Below are 21,724 nucleotides of genomic sequence, written 5' to 3'. Positions count from 1 at the left end.
ATGACCAAAAAAAGACACAAAACGACCAAAAAAAGGAAACAAAATGACCAAAAAAGACACAAATTGACCACAAAATGACCAAAAAAAGACACAAAATGACCATAAAAGACACAAAATGACCATAAGAAAGACACAAAATGACTAAAAAAACAGCATAAAAATGACAAAAAGAGACATTAAATGACCGAAAAGACTAAAACACATGAATACTTTAACACAGTGGAGACAGAGCTGATTTCCAAAATGATTTGGCGACCCCCAGAAATCATCTCGCGACCCCAATTGGGGTCAGGACCCCAAGGTTGAGAATAGCTGCTATAGATAACAGATATAATAGAGCTCAATTTTGAAGGAGATTTCAAGACCCATCACTTTTATGATTTATATTGTTTAAATCCTGATATTTTAATGTTTATCCTACGGAAGCCATGAGAGGGAAGTGAGTAAAACAAATTGTGTACTCCATTTTCTAAGATCCAAATAGTTTTCTTTCCTGTTCACAGGTTAAAATAATCACTTTGTTTTTCACCTGCTGCTCTTAAAGGTTGGGACGATCCCTATTATTCGCTATTACTGGTGGATTATGAGACAGTGGACCCCTGGGTAGAGACGTGCAAACAGCCCCACCATCTTTCCTACATGTTGGACCTCAAGGTATTGAGTGCCAAAATGGTATAGAGCAGCTATTCTCAACCTTGGGGTCGGGACCCCAATTGGGGTCGCGAGATGATTTCTGGGGGTTGCCAAATCATTTTGGAAGTCAGCTCTGTCTCCACTATGTTAAAGTGTTCATGTGTTTCTTGGTCACTTAATGTCTTTTTTAAGACATTTTTGTCTTTTTTAGTCATTTTGTGTCCTTTTTTGGTCAATTTGTGTCTTTTTTTGTCATTTTGTGTCGTTTTTTTTATCATTTTGTGGTCAATTTGTGTCTTTTTCGGTAATTTTGTTTACTTATTTTGTAATTTTGTTTACTTATTTGGTAATTTTGTGTCTTTTTTTATTATTTTGTGGTCAATTTGTGTCTTTTTTGGTCATTTTGTTTACTTATTTGGTCATTTTGTGTCTTTTTTGGTCATTTTGTGTCTTTTTTTGGTCATTTTGTGTCTTTTCTGGTAATTTTGTTTTCTTTTTTTGGTAATTTTGTGTCTTTTTTATCATTTTGTCGTCAATTTGTGTCTTTTTTTAGTCATTTTGTGTCTTTTTTTGGTAATTTTGTGTCTTTTTTCGGTCATTTTGTGTCTTTTCTGGTAATTTTGTTTTCTTTTTTTGGTAATTTTGTGTCTTTTTTATCATTTTGTCGTCAATTTGTGTCTTTTTTTAGTCATTTTGTGTCTTTTTTTTGTCATTTTTTTCTTTTTTGGGTGATCTGAACTGTGCATGTGAGATTCTCTTCAGTGAGCGGGGGTCGCGGACAACATGTATATTAAATTGGGGGTCGCGACTCAAAAAGGTTGAGAACTACTGCTGTAAATAATGTATTTCTAAGAACACTTTTCCCCAACCAAAATGCAAGCATTCATTATGACTTCAAAGATATGTTGTGTGTTGCAGTGATCACCATCTTCAAAGGCAAGGTGGAGGAGGTGGAGCTTCCTGTTGAAAAGGTTGAGGCTGTGAGATTCTGTTCAGTGAGCGGGGGTCGCAGACAACATGCATATTAAATTGGGGGTCGCGACTCAAAAAGGTTGAGAACTACTGGTGTAGGTGAAGGCCTGGACACCCTCTGCCTGTGTCCGTTAGGCCTGTTCAGTAATCCATTCATGTTCTTTATCCAGGGATTTATCACACTGAATTTCCTCTGTGATTTGGAGCAAAGTAAGTCCACAATGGAACCTCCAGTTTTGATGTATTGCTCCTACAGTTACATGAATATCCGTCCAACACTGCAGCCACAATAAGACACTCCCTGGGCTAGAAAACAAGATCATCTTTGTTTAGTATCTGTCTCTGGATGGTCTCCAGTGCAGTCCTGAATACACCACTGCTTTGCAAAAGATTTCAAAATTGAAAACTGTGTGGCTGGATCTTTGCCAGTTTGAAGAAAAAGCAGGGGTGTGTGATACAATAGCTAACAAGCTTTGAGTGTGTGAAGGCATTCTGTCAGGGGATCATTTCCTGTCTGCAGCGTGTGATAGCAATAAGTAGCTTTTTATCACTTTCAGTGTGTTTGTGACTTTTTGAGCCTGACATAGGCAGGTAACTAACAAGGGAGGGATTATCATCTCATATTGTGCACTGAGGTCATTTTGCATTGCACTGGGGTCAAGCTGAAAAAAGTGGAAGATAAAAAAAAGAGGAAGAAGGGATAGAATTCATAAGGTTATCAGCCTCTGTGGCAGTCTCTGAAACACTGCTCAAGCATCTTACTTAAAGTAATTAAGGTGAAGATTAGTCACTGCTCAACTGCAACCAGCCATTTAGTGCCAATGGGACCTTCAACTTCTAGTTTCATTAGTCTTTTGACATTTTAAATTCTTTTAAATTATCCTCCCTGCACTGCTTTTTTCTTTCCCCGATAGCTCGCACATCTCTGTGACATTTTCCTCCCTGCCCTCCCTGTTACACCTTCTGTTCTCTGAGTCCTGAGCTTCACATATTTTGAACATCCTGTTCTGCACCAAATGCAGGACTGATTTATTGGGGTGCCAGCAATAACAGAGTTATAACATAATAACGCTCGAACTAACGTTCCATTCATCAGAATAAACTCCAGTAAGCAGATCCCAAACAAAACGAGAACATAATTCAGGAGGAGGCATTTGTCAATACCAGGCGGCAATCTCCGTGTCTGAGCATGGAGGCCAACCAGGAAGTGCATAAAGCCTGCAATTCACCGAAAATTCCAGTAGGGGGCGCTAAGTTTGGCTGCAAAAGAAATCTGCCCATTCATTTCAGTGCTAAATTTGAAAACTTCTCACTTGATTTATTACCTCAGAAAAATTTTTCAGGGACAACACTATGGTCTCAATCACTAGTAAAAAATCTTCTTCAAGACAATTTGATGTCAATAGTTCTAATAATGGCCCCATTTAGAAGAAAATAGAAGAGAATGATTTGGGGGCGGGGCTACCTTTGATTGACAGGTCACTGACAAGGCGAGACGTCACCAGGAGAGAAGCAGAGCAATGCGTATCCACGGCAACGTGTCAATAAAGTTATATATAACGTTATATAGATAGAAAAGAGGACGTTTACCGATTTGGTCTCATAACTTTGACCTTTTCACTGTATTTTCACTTAATGACAGTTTATTTGAACGTTTTGTTCAGTAAAAATGTCTTGTTCAGTGTTTGGTTGGACTAACAGACGCTCCAAGGAGTCGCTGCTCAGTTTTCTGAGGTAAGAAAGATACATTTTGTTTTTGTTTTTTTGCTAGCCAAAACTAACATCCCAGTTAATGCTCCAGTTAATGCTAACATGAATTAGCAGCAGCTTCTCTCAGTCAGGTTGAGGTGTAGAGAGGCTGTAGTCAGTGATCAGATCCCTCTCCTCCTCCACAGTCCAGATATGGTCTGCTCCGCGTATCGGAAACAAGATGGCGACGCAAGATGGCGACGAGTGTAACGCTGAACTCGAGGCTTCCAACGGGCCACAAACCAATGGGTGATGTCACAGTGATTACGTCCATTATTTATATACAGTCTATGGTCAATACCCACCTCTTCCAGTCTGAGGGTATAGATTTTGCTCACTCTGTTCCACCTACCCTGGGACTGTTTGTCAGAGGTGTGTGGACTTATTCATGCTGCAAGAGAATCCACCTGGTTGTAATCAAGCTGGGGACTCTTGAATGAACTCTAGGTGCCGTGCATCGTAAAAAAAAAAAAAAAAAAAAAAAAAAGCCAAAGCCAGGCTGGGACCCTTGTGTAGTGATCCGGCTGAAAAATAGAAGCACTCAGCTGTCGCCTCGGACTCTCGTGGAAGAATTAGGTCTGCGGGGGCTTTTATTTTCCAGGCACAAATGGATTAGACATGCTCTCTAAGCAAAACACCAACTGTGAGATGGACAAATTATCATCCTGGATAATTCTTTTTGTGGCTGCAGTATATCATAGACACTGAAATGGAACTCTGGCTTCTGCTTTCTAGCGGGGATCTTCAGTTTCCCCACTGAGCATGCAAACATGCTGCAGGGATTTGACATTAGCCTCCATGGAGCAGCCCTATTCTCCACTGCCTATTAGTGTGGAGCTGGTCAGGAGGCTGCTGGTGGCGCCCACAGTCTTGTCTGTCACCTGTCAATTAAAAATCAGGCTGTATAACTGCGTAAACAAACAGAAATGCCCAATGTAACACCAAGTGCATGAGTGTGATTGTGAGATGTATGTTTATATAGCTAGGATAATAGTGCTGCTCCTGTCAGCTCTTTAATTGGCAATGATTCCTCATGATGATTTCTGGGGGTCGCCAAATCATTTTGGAAGTCAGCTCTGTCTCCACTGTGTTAAAGTGTTCATGTGTTTCAGTCTTTTTGGTCACTTAATGTCTTTTTTTGGTCATTTTGTGTGTTTTTTGGTCATTTTTTGTGTCTTTTTTTGATCATTTTGTGGTCAATTTGTGTCTTCTTTGGTCATTTTGTGTCTTTTTTTTAGTCATTTTGTGTCTTTTTTTGTAATTTTGTGTCTTTTTTTGGTCATTTTGTGTCTTTTTTGGTCATTTTGTGGTCAATTTGTGTCTTTTTTGGTAATTTTGTTTCCTTTTTTTGGTCATTTTGTTTCTTTTTTGGGTGATCTGAACTGTGCGTGTGAGATTCTGTTCAGTGAGCGGGGGTCGCGGACAACATGCATGTTAAATTGGGGGTCGCGACTCAAAACCTGTCAATTAGAAACCAGGCTTTATAACTGCGTCAACAAACAGAAATGCCCAATGTAACACCAAGTGCATGAGTGTGATTGTGAGATGTATGTTTATATAGCTAGGATAATAGTGCTGCTGCTGTCAGCTCTTTAATTGGCAATGATTCCTTGTGGCTCTCAGAGCCTCTGTGAGAAGAGACAGCCATTAGCCATGTGTCCATCACAGTCATGCATCAGTGGGAACACTGAGGCCTCGAGGCGTGTTCAGAGTCAACACACCCTCACACGGTGCCTCTTGCACCTCTCACTGGTGTCAGGAAGAGTCACTGTCAGTGTTCTTGTCCCTGTGGGCTCCCACTCTCTCTGGAGACACAGCAAGTTGTTTCTAACTTTGCTCAGGTGTCGTGCTCTTCTCTCACTTCAGAGGAAGTTTTCTCTTCTTGGTGGATGACTTAAGAACAGGTACTAAAAGGCTCTGCCGGGATCATTATTCTAAGTTTTATGTGCAGAAAAATGATAAATACATTACTGTGCAGAAGTCTTATGCAGGTGTGAAAAAATGCCTAGAAGAATTGATGCTGGTAATTTTGTTTACTTATTTGGTAATTTTGTGTCTTTTTTGGTCATTTTGTTTTCTTTTTTTGGTCATTTTGTGTCTTTTTTATTATTTTGTGGTCAATTTGTGTCTTTTTTGGTCATTTTGTTTACTTATTTGGTAATTTTGTGTCTTTTTTTGGTCATTTTGTGTCTTTTTTTGGTCATTTTGTGTCTTTTTTGGTCATTTTGTTTTTCTTTTTTTTGTCATTTTGTGTCTTTTTTATCATTTTGTGGTCAATTTGTGTCTTTTTTTGGTCATACATTTTTTTCTTTTTTGGGTGATCTGAACTGTGAGATTGTGTTCAGTGAGCGGGGGTCGCGTGAAGGCAAAGGGTGGTCACACCAGATATTGATTTGATTCAGATTTTTCAGGAACGCTTTATATTAAGGTCCTTGTAATAACCATTAATTAACAAGTAATAAGGCCCTTGTAAGTCCTTACAAGATGCTTATTAACATTATTGTGTGTTTATAAGCTTATATAAGTGTTAATAATGGCATTACAAACACCCATGACCCACCCATTATGTCTTTGCCATGCCTTTATTAATCTTATTTTGCTTGCTTATTGATATTAAAATATACTTTATTGCTCATCTATTATAAGTTAACTATAAGTTAACTATGCTTTTTGCAACTACCGGATCTAAAGCGAGAACAATGCCTTATTACTTGTTAATTAATGGTTATTAAGGACCTTATTATAAAGCGTTACCGATTTTTCTTCTGTTCACTCACTTTGCATTTTGTTAATTGATTATAAAAAACTATTAACATTCTATTTCTAGCATTGTTATTTTACAGCATTTTTTCACACCTGCCTAAAGCTTTTGCACAGTACTTTATAGATTTTTTTTTTTTTAGTGTTTCTTATTGAAATACTTATTCTGGCCACAGGAAATACAAATCACCTAGAAGAAAATATTAATGCTTTCATTCCTATTTAGAACATGGGCAGTGGTACACAGTGACCTTTGAAAATGATTACAGTAAAACTGTTCTTCAGTAGAAAAGTCCCTGGTGAATCAAGCTGCTATCATCTCATCAAAATGCATATAAATATGTTATTTCAGAATCCCTTCATGAAGATTGTTACATACAACTGAAGTACATTGAATCCAGACACTGGGGGAAAAACTCACTCATGTAAATTCTTTGTATTTTGAGTATATAAAATATGAAACTTAGATGAGTTGAATCATTTAAATGAAACGATTAGACTTGTTACTAAGACTTAAATCAATTTAGCTTTAAGGGTCTTAAAAGCTGCAGAATCTAGAGGTACATGTCTGGCTTTTCTCACCAACCAACCACTTACTTTGGCTCAAAAATGTAATGCAGAGAGCATTGATCTAAGCTACAAGATCCTTTGACACTGAATTAGATGCAAAATGATTTATTGAGCCGGAGTGGCCCAAGACGGGATCATATCCTGCCGGTATGCAGCATAAACAACACATATTAAACCACCTGTGTAAGCCCCATTCTGTAATGATTTGATTTCAGAGTCACTTTGGGTGTTTGAAACTGATATACCTGCTTGGAGATCAAGTTTACATCGACCCTCTGTGATTTCATGCTGAGCAGGCAGCTTACAATCTGTACGTGTGAGCTGCTGCCCCATGGTTTTATATCAGCTCTCGTTCATAGTTGGAATGATTAAAGTATCTGGACCGAGCACACTAAACACACAGTTTATTTACTGTGCTTGTTGGAGTTTATTTGAAATTCCAAATGTTACTCTCCTGCTGGCAACTGTTCCCTTATTGCTACAGTTCTCTGATATCTTTATGTACACTCCCTCTGCAGAATACATTATTTCTGTAGAGCAGGGGTGTCAAACTCTGGCCCGCGGGCCAAATTTTGCCCGCAGTGTAATTTTATTTGGCCCGCGAGGCAATACCAAATTATTATATAATTATTGTACTATAAAAGCTGACCCGCCGGTATTATACGGCGCATTTACCGCTACTACTACAAATCCCACAATGCCCTGCTGTTGTTTTGGCGCGTCAATCAGGACAGGACCCAGAAACGCTCCTCTGTGACAGTCGTCATAGCAACCTCAAGCTAGAGCTGTCTCCGAGCTACCCCTTCCCAAAATGGTGAAAAGAAAGGCAGAATTTATTAACCTGTTGAAAAAGTTTATTTTGATATTTAAATCAGAAGGATGCAAATAGAAAAGAGGCATACGATTTTTATTTAATTTTTATTTAATAAATTAATGACATTGATGTGTTTTTTATTTGAAATTTGATTTTGCATGTCTGCACTATTTAGTTATATATTGTATGTTTATAAGCGTTGCTGGTTCCATATTTAATGTTAAAGCAAAACATGTCTGGTATATATTAAAAGGTTTATTTGTTCAATGTTGGCCCGCGATTTTATTCAAGTTTTAAATTTTGGCCCATTGTGTATTTGAGTTTGACACCCCTGTGCTAGATATTAACTGTAACGTTATCAGGGTGAATCATATTCAAGCAAAATAAATAAAGAAACAAAAAATGAGTTATGTATTGGTTGTAAAACATATTTAAATTGTATTTTCATTTAAATTATGTAATGACAATCAACAATCTATTATATTACATGTCAGTGTCCATGTAGCATGATTATGTGGCTCTGATACCAGCCTGCTATCACCAAATACCTTAATTTATTTCACAAACATGCTTATTTTAACCCAAACCATAGTCTTTACCTAAACAAAACCAAGTAGTATTGTTTCCTAAACCTAATCAAGTAGTTTTGTTTGAATTCACAACGTTAACCATGAGTCTAAACTGTGATCGTGTGTCCATCAGTGATGAGCTGGGAATTAGAAATGCATTAAATGACACAAGAAACACTTAAAATGTGTAGACATGGCACACAAAATGGCTCAAAAGCGGTTATATCTATACTAGAGCCTCACTGATATAATGTTTGGCTGTGATTCGGCCTCTTATAGATATATCCATATTGGGGTATAAGTTCTCTTCTTTTTTACTAAATATAATGCAGAAAAAATATGCTTGTGTAATTTGAAAATGTTGTCATCACTTAATTTCTGCTCTCAGCAATGTCAGCCCTATAATTTCATTCAACACAGGGGACAAGAGCTTAAAATCACTGTTAAAAATACAGCTGGCACCATAAAAACTAACAGCCCCCTCACTAATTGCTAAAACTAAACCAAAACAAAAATAATTACCAAGATGTTCTGAACAGATATATTACAAAATCAACACAAAGTAACATTTGCATTTTGGAACACAAAACGGCAAATTTAACACCCCTTAGCTCAATCTGCGTATATGTTAAAGCATACATAGGACTGTATCGATAATGCTACAGTATATGTTTATATTCTGGACAAGAATATTGACTAATATGTCTGTATATCGGTATTGTTATCGGCCCCAAAAATCCAATATTGGTCTAATTTATTCACCTTGCCATGAGATCATGTTGCAGATACATATGGAGTTGAGCAGCAAAGAGTCTTTTATGGGCTCTCTGTGGAGCCAGGATAGAGGTTATCACTTTTCCTTTATATGTAACAAGGTCCATATGACAGAGTGATGTTCTTGCTGGCCCGGAGCCCAGTCCTTCCACCTCACAGGCCCATCTTTCACATGCAGCTTTATGAGCTTTAGGTGCGATAAAGGTGTTGGCCATTGATGCAGAACTCAAACTGAGAGCATCTAAAGCCAAAAGGTGCACTAAATAGCTGAAATCTTAGCACCATTTATGTGGATAAATCCTTTCCAGATGGACAGGAATAACGCAAGTGTGAGGCTAAGCACAAAGTGAAGCGATATTTCAGTTTGGAGTACAAAGAGGGGGATGAAGGAGCTGAGCGAGACAGCAGAAGAGGGAAAGAAGGAAAAACAACTATGAGACATGAGGCAAAGTCACACACACATAAACACATAATGTCTCTTGGCAATTCCAAGTTAATCACCCCCCCCCCCCCCCCGCAGCAAATACATGCTTGTCTGGTGCAAAAAATAATTTCCACGTGGTTTTCCCAAACTAGCGGTGTGTATCCAGCATGTATTCTCAGACATGCCCTGACTAGCAATTACTTCTGCTCCAGTACACGATAACAGGGCGAGCTCTTAAACCGCCACGGCTCAGCCTGTCAGCCTGCCCCACAGGCCAAACACTTTTATCACCTGCCTGTCAGACGAAATATTCCTCTAAAGATAACGCTGGAAAAATGTTTAACATGTATGTAGATGAAGCCGGTCTTACACATTCAGTATGCACACAGTGTGAGCAGCTTGTCAGTGATTAGACCCTGATGGTTCAGCATGATAGCGCTCCACTACAAGGAAGCGAGTCTTACCCCATACACGTGCTTTGCCCCAGCTTTGGCCGCAAACATGGACAGGATCCCAGTCCCGCTTCCAACATCCAGCACGATTTTGTCCTTGAAGACGTGCTTGTTGTGGTACATGGAGTTCCTGTAGGTGAGCGTCCTCACCTCGTCCTTCAGCATCTCCTAGGTTTTAGCACATGACAAATAATATCAGGAAGATGTTGACACAGCTTGCAAAGCGTGAAATTTATTTTTGTTGAATTAAAAACATTGGCTGGACAAAGGGGGTCTGGATTTGTTGTGATATCCGCAGACAAATAACACACAGCCTTCACCTAATCTTACTCTATTACCTCTCAGCCGTATATTCAAATCCATAGTTCGAGTTTCTGAATAAACCCTGTGAGCCTCCAGGCTCAGGCTGTCTGCAGCTCCTACCGAGTGCATGCCATGTGTGTGTGTGTGAAGAATATTCAAATATGATAAAAATGCACCTACTTTCCAAAAATATGAAAAAATTCATCTCGCAGGTCACACTTGGAATATGGTCTTTTTGTACATCCTTCACATTCTGTCTCCTCTCCTTACAATGCAGCTGATGGAAATGCTAACCATGTTAGCTTGGGAAGTGAAAATACGAGACACATACGTACGTTTAGAAATATAGAAAAAATTGTCACTGCAAAACGAAGTTTCTTAATCAAGATTCAACCAAATCACATCATTCTCCAGACTGTACGTAGACCTTAGAGGTATGATGTGTTGGATAGACTCAGTCACATTTGAAGAATTTTTATCCTGCATAGTTTTTGTTTATTTTTAGAGGATGACTGCTTAAAACATTTAAGTTTAAGTCGATAAAAAGTCATTACATTTTTCATCAACTTTTAGTCATTCATTTTTTTAGCTATATTTTTGTGTCATGTGTCCTTGTTAGTTTTCTTATTTTTTTTAAAAGTCACATTTTGTCCAAAGTGTCATCATTCCAGCTTGTTTCTGATTGGAGGAATTGAGTGTGTTACAATTGGCCCCCGGTCTCCCCTACTCCAGTAGTTCTCAACCTTTTTGAGTTGCAACCCCCAATTTAACATGCATGTTGTCCGCGACCCCCGCTCACTGAACAGAATCTCATACGCACAGTTCAGATCACCCAAAAAAGGAACAAAATGACCAAAAAAAGGAAACAAAATGACCCAAAAAAGACACAAAATGACCAAAAAAGACACAAAATGACCAGAAAAGACACAAAATTACCAAAAAAAAAAAACAAAATTACCAAAAAAAGACACATAATTTCCCCAAAAAGACACAAAATGACCAAAAAAAGGAAACAAAATGACCAAATAAGACACAAATTGACCACAAAATGATAAAAAAAAGACACAAAATTACCCAAAAAAGAAACAAAATTACCAAAAAAAAGACACAAAATGACCAGAAAAGACACAAAATTACCAAAAAAAGACACAAAATTTCCCAAAAAAGAAACAAAATTACCCAAAAAAGACACAAAATGACTAAAAAAAGACACAAAATTACCTAAAAAGACACAAAATTACCAAAAAAACCCCCCAAAATGACCAAAAAGACTAAAACACATTAACACATGAACCCTTTAACACAGTGGAGACAGAGCTGACTTCCAAAATGATTTTGCGACCCCCAGAAATCATCTCGCGACCCCAAGGTTGAGAACAGCTGCCCTAGTCAACCTCATTGTCGTTAACAGACTGTGCTGAACATTTCAGTCGAAACCATTTCGGTCATTTTAGTCAAACTTATTCTCAACAGATTTTATCTTGAATAACACAGGTTGAATGATTAAGAACGCCGCTTTGCAGGGACTCTGTCTGATGTGCAGGTCAGCTGCAACCATCTGGCCGTTATTGGAGCCAATCTGATCGCCCGGAAAAAATATATGTTCATCAACCATGCAAATCGACCCACAAAACTCAAACTATATGTATCAGTATCAGTATCAGTTGTCAGGACTGAGGAGAGAGATGGACTGAGCAGTTCTGGAGATGTTGGTCGTTTTAATTTTTTAAACTACTCTCATCAACAATATTGCATTGCAGTTAACATTATAATGAAGGTTTAGTGGCCACAAGGGTCTGCAGTGTGTACATTTTGTCATCTGCCCAAGCCTGCAAGGGACAGCTACTGCTGGAGTATGATCAAGGCCTGGAAAGCTTTGCACATTTAAGTTGTTTTTGCCTGATTTTGCTTCATTTTCAAACCAAATTAATAATGGAAACCTTGGCCAAAATCCATAGGAAAATGGTTTATAGCTCCTTTAAAGCAAAATAACATTTTTTTTTTTTTTTTTTTACAGCTTGGCACTTAAATTTTATTATTTAGCCGTTATTCCTATTGGTTATGATGACATTTTTTTGACCACAGACTTTGCACATTGCTGAGCTCTAAAAGTAAGGCAGCTCTCTTAGAGGTGAAAGGAAAAACCACAGATCAAACAGGAAGGCTGCGGGTTAACTATATTATCCAAACCACTTAAGGGGAAGTGAAAGGGCAAACATCACTGTCCATTTAAACATCAACTGGATCTTGCAGGGATATTTGCTTGTGCAGTTTGTATGCAGAGCTGGAAGTACCATCATCTGAAAGAGTTTCAACCAAGATGCACTTTCCATGGTGTCAGGCATTTACTGCACTGCAAAAAAAGAAAAGTTGGGTGAACTCAAAATTTCAAGGCAACAAACTTTGATAAAATTTTAAGTTGGACAATTAAACTAAATATTTTAAGTTTTGTTTTTGAGTTTGCTCAACTCTGAATTCAGATTTTTGTCAACTCAACTGTAAGTTGTACTAACTTATATTTTACATTGTAATAACTTTTAATCATTACTTCTGCTAACTTCTGCAATGTGCTGAATTGGCACGATTGTAACGCCGCTATGAAATGTCAGCTAATGTTGCGACCACAATTTTGAGTTAGCATTGATACGCTAATGGCTACTCTTGTAGCTGTAACAAGCAGCGCCGCTAGCATCCGTTAGCCGCTAGCATCCGTTAGCCGCTAGCATCAGTTAGCCGCTAGCATCAGTTAGTCGCTAACTTTTGCCAATGACCAAATTTCACCGCTTTCCCGCATTTCACAGCAAATAAATAAGAGTTAGCAGAACTATTGTCCCTTGTTGTGAACCCCAACTTAAAGATATAAGTAACAACAACTCACAAACTTGTTTTTGAGCAGACAACTGGCTTCCTTTGTTCTGCTAACTTACATTATTGCCCTAAATGTCAATAATTTATATTCCCAAGTTTTACCAACTTAAATCACTGTTTTAGGCCAAAAAATACAAGTTGGCTTTTTTTTGCAGTGTGCAGAGTCTATGCTGAAAACAGAAACATGCAAACTGAATGTTTAATTGCAGACTTCCTGGTTCCTGATCAAAAACAGTCATCATGCATGTTTCACATCTGTCTAACTAACCCTGACAGAAACAGCAACAAGAATATAAATACAGGCCTACCTCATGTATACCAAAGTGGGCATATGAGTCAAAGTAGTAGTCTCTTGACGTCATCTCCTCTGGGCTGAGGAACTTGGACATCTTCCCCCGCCCAGGACAGCTAGGCAGGCTGGCAGCATGGGGCGTGTGTGGCGGCAGAGGAGGCCGTGAGGCATGCTGGATGGAAGGCACCGGCTTGGGCAGCGATGTGGGCTGCGCCGAGTGGGATTGAATGATGCGGATTGGCCGTGGCTGTGGCTGTGGTTGCTAGAAAGAGAAAGATGGAGAGGGAAAAACACTTTATTGAGGCTGGGGACTTTGTTATTCAAATCACACAGAGAAAGAAACCAAGGGTGTATAGTAACTGCGGAGCACCTTCTCTCACAGGCTGCTCCAGCTCCGCTGTCAAAGGGACAGATACAAAAAAATCTTTCCTGCCACATGCCATCACACTGTACAATAACAAATAGCCTGGTTCATTACATACCGTCGTTATGCACTTTGTGTGTTTTTTTATGCACACTGTTCATTGCACCTTATTTGTTTCATAGCACCAACATTTTTATACTGCATATTCATATTTATTCTGCACTGGAATTCTACTCCTTAATACATACACCTTCTTTAGACACTTTATTTTTATTTTTACATGACATTTTATTGTATTTTATTGTATTTTTATATTTTATTGCTTGAAGTATGCCTAGGTTGTTCTTTTTATTTAATTATTTAATTGTGTTGTTATTGTCTCTGTGTGTAATGCTGCTGCTACACTGTAATTTCCCAGCTTGGGATAAATAAAGTCTATCTATCTATCTATCTATCTATCTATCTATCTATCTATCTATCTATCTATCTATCTATCTATCTATCTCTCTCTCTCTCTCTCTCTCTCTCTCTCTCTCTCTCTCTATCTATCTATCTATCTATCTATAACTTGGCATCACAGGGCGCAGTATGCATTCATTCCCCTTAATATTTTCATCTGCCTCTCAGATCAACCGTCAGTCTGCTGTTCCATGAAACGGTCTGGTGAGTTCACAGAGTCCAGAGAGTCCACTGAGTCTGGAGAATGCTCTGATTACTGACATGAAGTCCACCTGTCTGTCAACAGGAGGCAGAAATGGCAAGAAAGCTGTGCTCTACACAGACGGTACACCCATAATGCCCTGATTATCACCTCTAAAGCCAGCTGGGAAGGTCTAGTGTGTGTGTGTGTGTGTGTGTGTGTGTGTGTGTGTGTGCGTGTGTGTGTGAGATTGAGAGAGATGGAGAGAGAGAAAGAGAGAAAGAGAGATGGAGAAATGGACCCCCACCATGTCAGTTTGGAGCCAGTAAGGTGTTTATTCTCCTTCCAACTTACAGCCTTCTAAAAATAAATGATAAATAATTGGCAAGGTGAACGAAAATAGGTGGTGTTGACAGTGATGCTTCAGTATTATAATGGTATATTTAACTTTTAATCTGGGAGAAATGGGAGAACAAATTAAAATGCTTATGTCTCAGGGAAGCTTGTAAAGGTATAGCAGGTACATCTGAAACACAGCTTTCTCTACTGTCATTTTAGGAATAAAGTGTTTTCTATTACTTATATTATGTCCTCTTCAGTTTGCATTCATACAATCATCTCCATGGCTGAGGCAATGGACAGAAGAGACATCTCTGAGAGTACAACAATAACATGCAGAGTCCAACTTCAAAAATTATGATTGTAAGTAGTTTCAGATAATTGCCCTTATTTAAACTTTAAAGCTTTAGAAGAAGTCAAAACAGTGGATAACCTTTCTGATGGGTGAAGTCATACTGTTGTGACCGTGACAGCCCTATGGTGAACATGGATCTAGGGCATGATTTTGGAAGTCAGCTCTGTCTCCACTGTGTTAAAGTGTTAATGTGTTTTAGTCTTTTTGGTCATTTTGGTAATTTAATGTCTTTATTTGGTCATTTTGTGTTAGTTTTTTTTGTCATTTTGTGTCTTTTTTTGGTCAGTTTGTGTCTTTTTTGGTGATTTTGTGTCTTTTTTTGATCATTTTGTGGTCAATTTGTGTCTTTTTTTGGTCATTTTGTTACCTTTTCTGGTCATTTTGTGTCTTTTTTTTTTAGTCATTTTGTGTCTTTTTTGTCATTTTGTTTCTTTTTTGGGTCAATTTGTGTATTTTTTTGGTCTTTTTGTGTCTTTTTTGTCATTTTGTTTCCTTTTTTGGTAATTTTGTGTCTTTTTTGGTCATTTTGCTTCATTTTTTGGTCATTTTGTGTCCGTATTTAGTCATTTTGTGTCTTTTTTGGTCATTTTGTTTCTTTTTGGGTCATTTTGTGTCTTTTTTCATCATTTTGTAGTCAATTTGTGTCTTTTTTGGTCATTTTGTTTCCTTTTTTTGGTCATTTTCCTGAGAAAGTGCATTTTGGTCATTTTGTGTTTTTTTGGTCATTTTGTGTCTTTTGGTAATTTTGTGTCTTTTTGATCATTTTGTGTCTTTTTTTGGTCATTTTGTTTCTTTTTTGGTTAATTTGTGTCTTTTTTGGTCAATTTGTGTCTTTTTTGGCCATTTTGTTTCCTTTTTTTGGTCATTTTGTTTCTTTTTTGGTCATTTTGTTTCTTTTTTGGGTGATCTGAACTGAACTGAAATACTGTTCAGTGAGCGGGGGTCGCGGACAACATGCATGTTAAATTGGGTCCCGACCCAACGGTTGAGAACAGCTGATCTAGAGGACTTAAAGTAGGATATCTGTGAGAGACATTGATTTTTTGGTATTAGAGAGCTTCCCCCTCCTCCTACCTGTGTCTGTCCCTTTAAGATGGCCATCATATTTATCTTTGTCCTCTCTTTTCCTGCTGAGCCTAAATGCCACAGATTGGGACACAGCGACCAAGAAAACGATGTTGGATAATAACTAGTCACAGCATGGTGCTTTCACACCAAAGCTGACCTGGGCCAGTTACATATCTGCTGCAACCTGAATGCAATGTCAGTCTGTCCACCACAGACTGAAATATCTCCACTAACTACTGGGTGGATTGACATGAAATTGTGTATGGACGTTCTTGTTCGGCAGAGGATGAATCCTACTGACTTTGATGATCCCCTTTCTATCCCTCTCATGACATCATTGCAAAACTATTTGTCCTAGGCAGTGGTTTGTGGTAAAGCCTGATTAGCATGCTTACCAGCTAAAACAAGATGGCGAACAATGTACCTGCAAATTATTAATGATTGTCATTGTCATTGTGAGCATGATAGCATGGTTGTAAATGCTCATGTCTTGTGAATAACAGCTTATTTCACAGCTACCCAGTTTCCTCCTGCTAATATACATGCTGAGTGCAACTCTCCTGACTACAAATCCAACATTTAAACATGTCTACCCCAAATAATGAATGACTCAATAATGAATGATGTGTTCCAAAGTACATACATTTTCTTTTTTCCTTTCAGTACTGTTTCATGCAGTATGCACAACATTACGTTTGGAACTCTTTGAACCCTTTTGTTCATATTTGCTGTGCAGAGGACTCTCTGTCAGAAAAACATGCTGTCGTGCATATTGCAAAATATGATGGATGCAGTGGGAGATCCTGCACTTGACAGCCTGTGTAATCGGAAATAATAATAATAATCTTTTTCTGGTATACTACACAGGATGGTAGTATGGGTAATGGAACGCACCCGTAATGATGTGAAATTTCAAGCTAAATTTGAATGGAAATTCTAAAATCCTCTGGAATGAGTTAGAATTGCAATAGTTAAGTAACAATAGGTTTCCATCCAAATGTATCAGAAATTTTGAATTCTGAAAAAATCTACAAAAATGCGAGTAAATGCTTGTTTCGTGCACTAATTTTATGCAAATATTCTTTATTGGTTAATTAGATAAGCTGTAGGTGGCGCAGTCAGAAAAGTATTATACCATTGCAGAAGCAAAAGGCGCTACAAGATGACATTATTGGAAAAAATGCAGTTCTGTTTGTTTCATACCCCTTTCCCTGCTCCTCTCTCACTGTTTATCATACCACAAATAAGACAAGATTGAGCCTACTAGTGAGAGACAGAAGTGTCTCTGCTTGGTAGAGGTTGAGCTTTTGATTATTTGTTATATAAAACACATGAGGAACTTATGATTAAAGGGAAAGACCAACTGTGAACTCTAAATCCTTTAAGCCCTGATGGTGATCTGGATTCTTTGGTACAGTGCAGCATATTAACCTACTATTTCTGTGCCAGATATTCTCACATGTTAATCATTTGGATCATCAAGGAGACTTAACTGTAACTGTCTGAAGATGTGTTTTTATGGATGTATTAGTAATTTCTAATCTAAAATAACACACATTTAATAACTGACCTAAAATTAGACTAAGCTAATTTATGATATGCGTACAGCCCTAAGGTGTAAAGACTCCAGATGTAATCTTGGCATCTCCTAAAAATAAATTACAACAGCGGGAAAAAAACAGGATTTGATAAACAGCTGGCTCCGAGCCAACACTCAAAGAGTCAATAATTACAAGACGGGGCCATAGAAGTGGTGATTAAGCCTGCCAAGTTTAATGCAGAATCAATGAGGGACTTTTTGAAAGTTGCAATGCAAGAAAAAAACAAAAAACAGAATCGCGCCGGGTCGTCATTAACGGAAAGATTAAAGTGGACTCGGGGTGCAGTATGGTCAGAGGAGAGCAGCTGCAGAGAGTGTAACTGAGATGGCCCCTGACACAGGAAGCAGAGGGTGGCACACGGCCTTGTCTCTGGCTCCCCCAACACACATAAACACATTCGGGGTTGTATTTCAGGCTGGGTCCCTATGTGGAGGTGAGAATTGATATTTGAGAAGGACATTTAATTGGCACTTCTGATATTACACCGTCACTTTGTACCTGTTTGGCTGTTGAAGATGATGCCTGTCATTCCTAAAGTTAGGGTCACGTCAGTAGTTTGAATTGGGGCTTAAACTCAACCTGGTCTCACAGGAATCCGTGAAATAGCCACGGATTCGCTTAACTCAAAATCCGTGGAATAGCCACGGAATCACTCAAATTTCCGTGAAACTGACATGGATTTCGCTACAATGCAAGTTAATGACAGTCATATCCCGTGGCTATTCCAACATACAAAGTGATTATGTACATTCACTGAGTGAATATTTAGAAAATAAAACATATATTTCTCGCTAGAAATGTGATCAAAATCCATTTTTATGCAGAAACTAAGTCAAAATATTGATTTTTTCACTAAAAATGAGAGAACTGTCCACCATGTTTTTTGTTCTGACCGCCGGGACCTTGAAAGTCACGTGACTTGGAACAAACCAATAGGAAAAATATCCATGGAATAGCCATGGGATATAACTGTCATTAACTTGCATTGTAGCGACATCCGTGTCAGTTTCACGGAAATTTGAGTGATTCCGTGGCTATTCCACGGATTTTGAGTTAAGCGAATCCGTGGCTATTTCACGGATTCCTGTGAGACCAGGTTCCGTAAACTCTACGTCTATTGGAGGGAAGTTAGTTTTCTAATGCATATCCGGAGAAAGATACCAAATAAATGACTTAAAGGCCATAATGGCTAACTGTAGGAGAAGCCTTTTACCCTGATCAGGTCATGGAAAATGAGCATCACAGTGAGGAAAGAGAATTACTTTGCTCTTGGCCCATTACATTATGGTACTTAGGTGCCCCTGAGAACACAAATATTCCAAAACAGCAGCAGAGAGCAGCGGAAGGCAGAGATCCATCCATCCAGGCGGTGTCCTCTTATCATGATGTATCAGCTGCCTGCTGCCCTCAGACGTGAGCACATTGATAAAACGTTGAGAGTTGCAGGAAAAGCTTCTCCCATGAATAAACTTGCTTTGAGGTAACTTTTTTATGAATAATGTTTAACGTAGCAACATGAGACCGTCTCTTACTTCACAGGGTGTTTGAATCTTTTAAGCATTACTTATCAGCATCGCTCCTTCAGCATCCATTGTGAATACAGATGTGGCTGTGCATTTCATAACGCAGCAGGCTCATGTTGTTCTGCTTTGAATTTATAGCTTAAGAAAAGATATAGTAGATTAATTCTTTAATGAAATATGAAGAATAAGGATCACGTAATGTGCATTTGGGCAAATGTGTTATCAGGTTGTTGTTGTTTTGTTTTGTTTTTGGATGGGAGGCTAAAAATGGTAGACTTAAGTGGGGATTATAACCCTATAGGCCTGGATGGATCAATAAACTGGACCAGCAGGGGCCCAAAGTGTGAAGCCCTCACCTGCAAAATGTCAGATACACAAAAAGACCATAAAGGGACCAAAATAACAACCAAGAGATGCAAAACAGCTGTAAAGAGACTACCAACAATCACAAAAAAATGGACAAAAACAAAAAAAAGAGACAAAGGAGTGGAAAACAACCACACCGATATAAAAGAGTAAAACAATCACAAAGTTACACAAAACAACTGCAAGGACATGCAATGCAGTGAATAATAATTGAATGTGCAATATTCAGTATATTGAATTTAATGTGTGTCTATGTATATAGTTTGTATGTCTTCAGAATTCAGTGTATATTTACAAAAACAAAACTTAATCAGTTTGTACATAAAAATCTTTGTCTTTGTGCACTTGAATTGAATATGTGTCACAAAGGATTAGAAAAGGCCCCCATTCTGTTTTATCTGACTCTCTACAAAGATACACAAAACGACCATAAAGAGACACAAAACATCAACAAAAACAGGCTAAACAACAATAAAGTCTGTGCGTCTTGCATGTTTTTTGGAGAGGTGCTGGGGCCTTTTGCATATCTGTGCCCCGAGGTCCATTCTCCCATGATCCGCCCATGCCTATAGCAGCCTATAAGGAGTCATTATTGAAGACTCGTACGTGGCTCCCACATTACGTCTTCGGCTCACGCTACTTTTCTGAAAAACTGCTCCACACATTAATTCCCAGCGTTTGCTCTGCAAGGTGCTGCTGCAGTACCTTGGACAGCGCAAGCCATTCTGATCTGAGCGCAGCGTGGAGCAGCAGCAGCACACACACACACACACACACACACACACCGTCCCGTTGAGCAGCAGCATCCTCATACCATATTCCTTATTATGTTATATTATTTTTATGCAAACACATTCTGATATATTTAGATTTTCTAAGATAACTATCCGAGGACGGGTGGGGTAAAAGGGAGGGAGAGAACAGATCTTCCTTGGAACATCCTGTCGTGTAAAAGTGCAATCAAATTAAACCCCCTGCAGAACATACTATCCATGGGAGCTGCTCCGTTAAGGGAAATGAGACCAAAAAGAAGATGCATGTTTTTTTCCAACTGTGCACGATGTTGGAAATGCTCACTTGCCTGGCGCTTGCTCTGCACAACATGCCTTTTTTTATTTGTATCGGGGGGGCTAAACATCCCTGCAGAGATGGATCCTTTATCCTATCACTCAGCCTGCTGTCTCACTATCCGGACAGCGTTCATATCCGCATTTTGTCCGAGCTGCAACTTCTCCTAAAGGTAGGACACATGCTGCAGGACGCATTCCGGATACTCATTTTTTTTCACTTCTGAAAATCAAAGGTGTCTCTCACACTTACCTCAATGCTCTCAGACTCCGCCATCTTTCTCCTGAGGAGCATGCAGCGGGACGAGTGCTTAATTCCCATAGGAGCCAGCCAAAAAAAAAACCCGTGCACACTTGATAGAAGTAAAAGAGGATGAGCAAACTGCGATTTTCTCCTTGTCGTTCACTACTAATAATAATTCTCATTCACATCCCAAGTGTTCTTTAGAAATTCTAAGAAAACACACAAAACTACACAAGGTCCCAAAAGCATTGCTGTTGCTGTAAAGTGTAGTGGAGTCCATGGAGCAAAAGTTTGCAGTCCACCGGTGTGCTTTCCTGGACAGCATGCGAGGAAAAGGCATCAGCTGAGATCACATGAATATCATGCATTGTGTCCCCATGTCCCGGCAAACGCGGATCTCACAAGAATGCACCACTAAAAAGCAGCAGATTGTCATGAAAACAGTGTTTTTAATCTGATTGATTCCTCCACTGCAACATTGTTTCTAAAAATAGTACCGCGTCCGCTGCTGCCTCGCAGAGTGGAGAGATTTGCCCGCTGAGCACATGCATAGAAATCTGATGACTCTTAAAACGTGCCCCGTGAATTTCTTATTACCACATGCTACCATTAATGCTCCCCCGCGCTCTTCATTTTTAATGGAACTCCTTGGGAAGCCAGGCTCTATTGCTCCATTTCTTCCTGCTCTCCATCCTCGCAAAGTGCTGATCGCCGCCTGCACAGAGAAAGTTGGGAGTTCACTCCCCTGTTGGAGAAGCGAGGACGCGGTGTGCTCAGATTGTACACACACACACACACACACACACACACACTTGGAGATAGTGTGAGGAAGTGACCACTCCTGTCTCATTGGCCGGAGGGGCAGTGTCAGAGCTGGCTGCTGTTTGCTTGCCTGTTATATGCTTCACCTGCTCTGCTCACTCCAGGGATGAATACACACACACAAACACACACACACACACACACACACACACACA

At 39.0% G+C, this 21,724-nt stretch overlaps 1 protein-coding gene across 1 annotated transcript in view; it reads right to left on the bottom strand.

Annotated features, from left to right (window-relative positions):
- LOC131972854 (protein arginine N-methyltransferase 8-B) overlaps window positions 1-21,386 on the bottom strand; it is a 46,815-nt gene extending 25,429 nt beyond the window's left edge. Inside the window, exons 1-3 of the mRNA XM_059334609.1 lie at window positions 20,757-21,386; window positions 13,197-13,442; window positions 9,730-9,885 (exon numbers count right to left, since the gene is read on the bottom strand). Coding sequence (XP_059190592.1) covers window positions 9,730-9,885; window positions 13,197-13,442; window positions 20,757-20,825 — 471 coding nt within the window. The 5' untranslated portion in view covers window positions 20,826-21,386. The remainder of the gene's footprint in view (window positions 1-9,729; window positions 9,886-13,196; window positions 13,443-20,756) is intronic.
- Between the last annotated feature and the right edge of the window lie 338 nt (window positions 21,387-21,724).

The sequence above is a fragment of the Centropristis striata genome, chromosome 6 (assembly GCF_030273125.1).
Source record: "Centropristis striata isolate RG_2023a ecotype Rhode Island chromosome 6, C.striata_1.0, whole genome shotgun sequence".
Classification (NCBI taxonomy): Eukaryota; Metazoa; Chordata; class Actinopteri; order Perciformes; family Serranidae; genus Centropristis; species Centropristis striata.
Note: the sequence above shows the minus strand (reverse complement) of the source record. Positions and strands in the feature narration are given on the sequence as shown.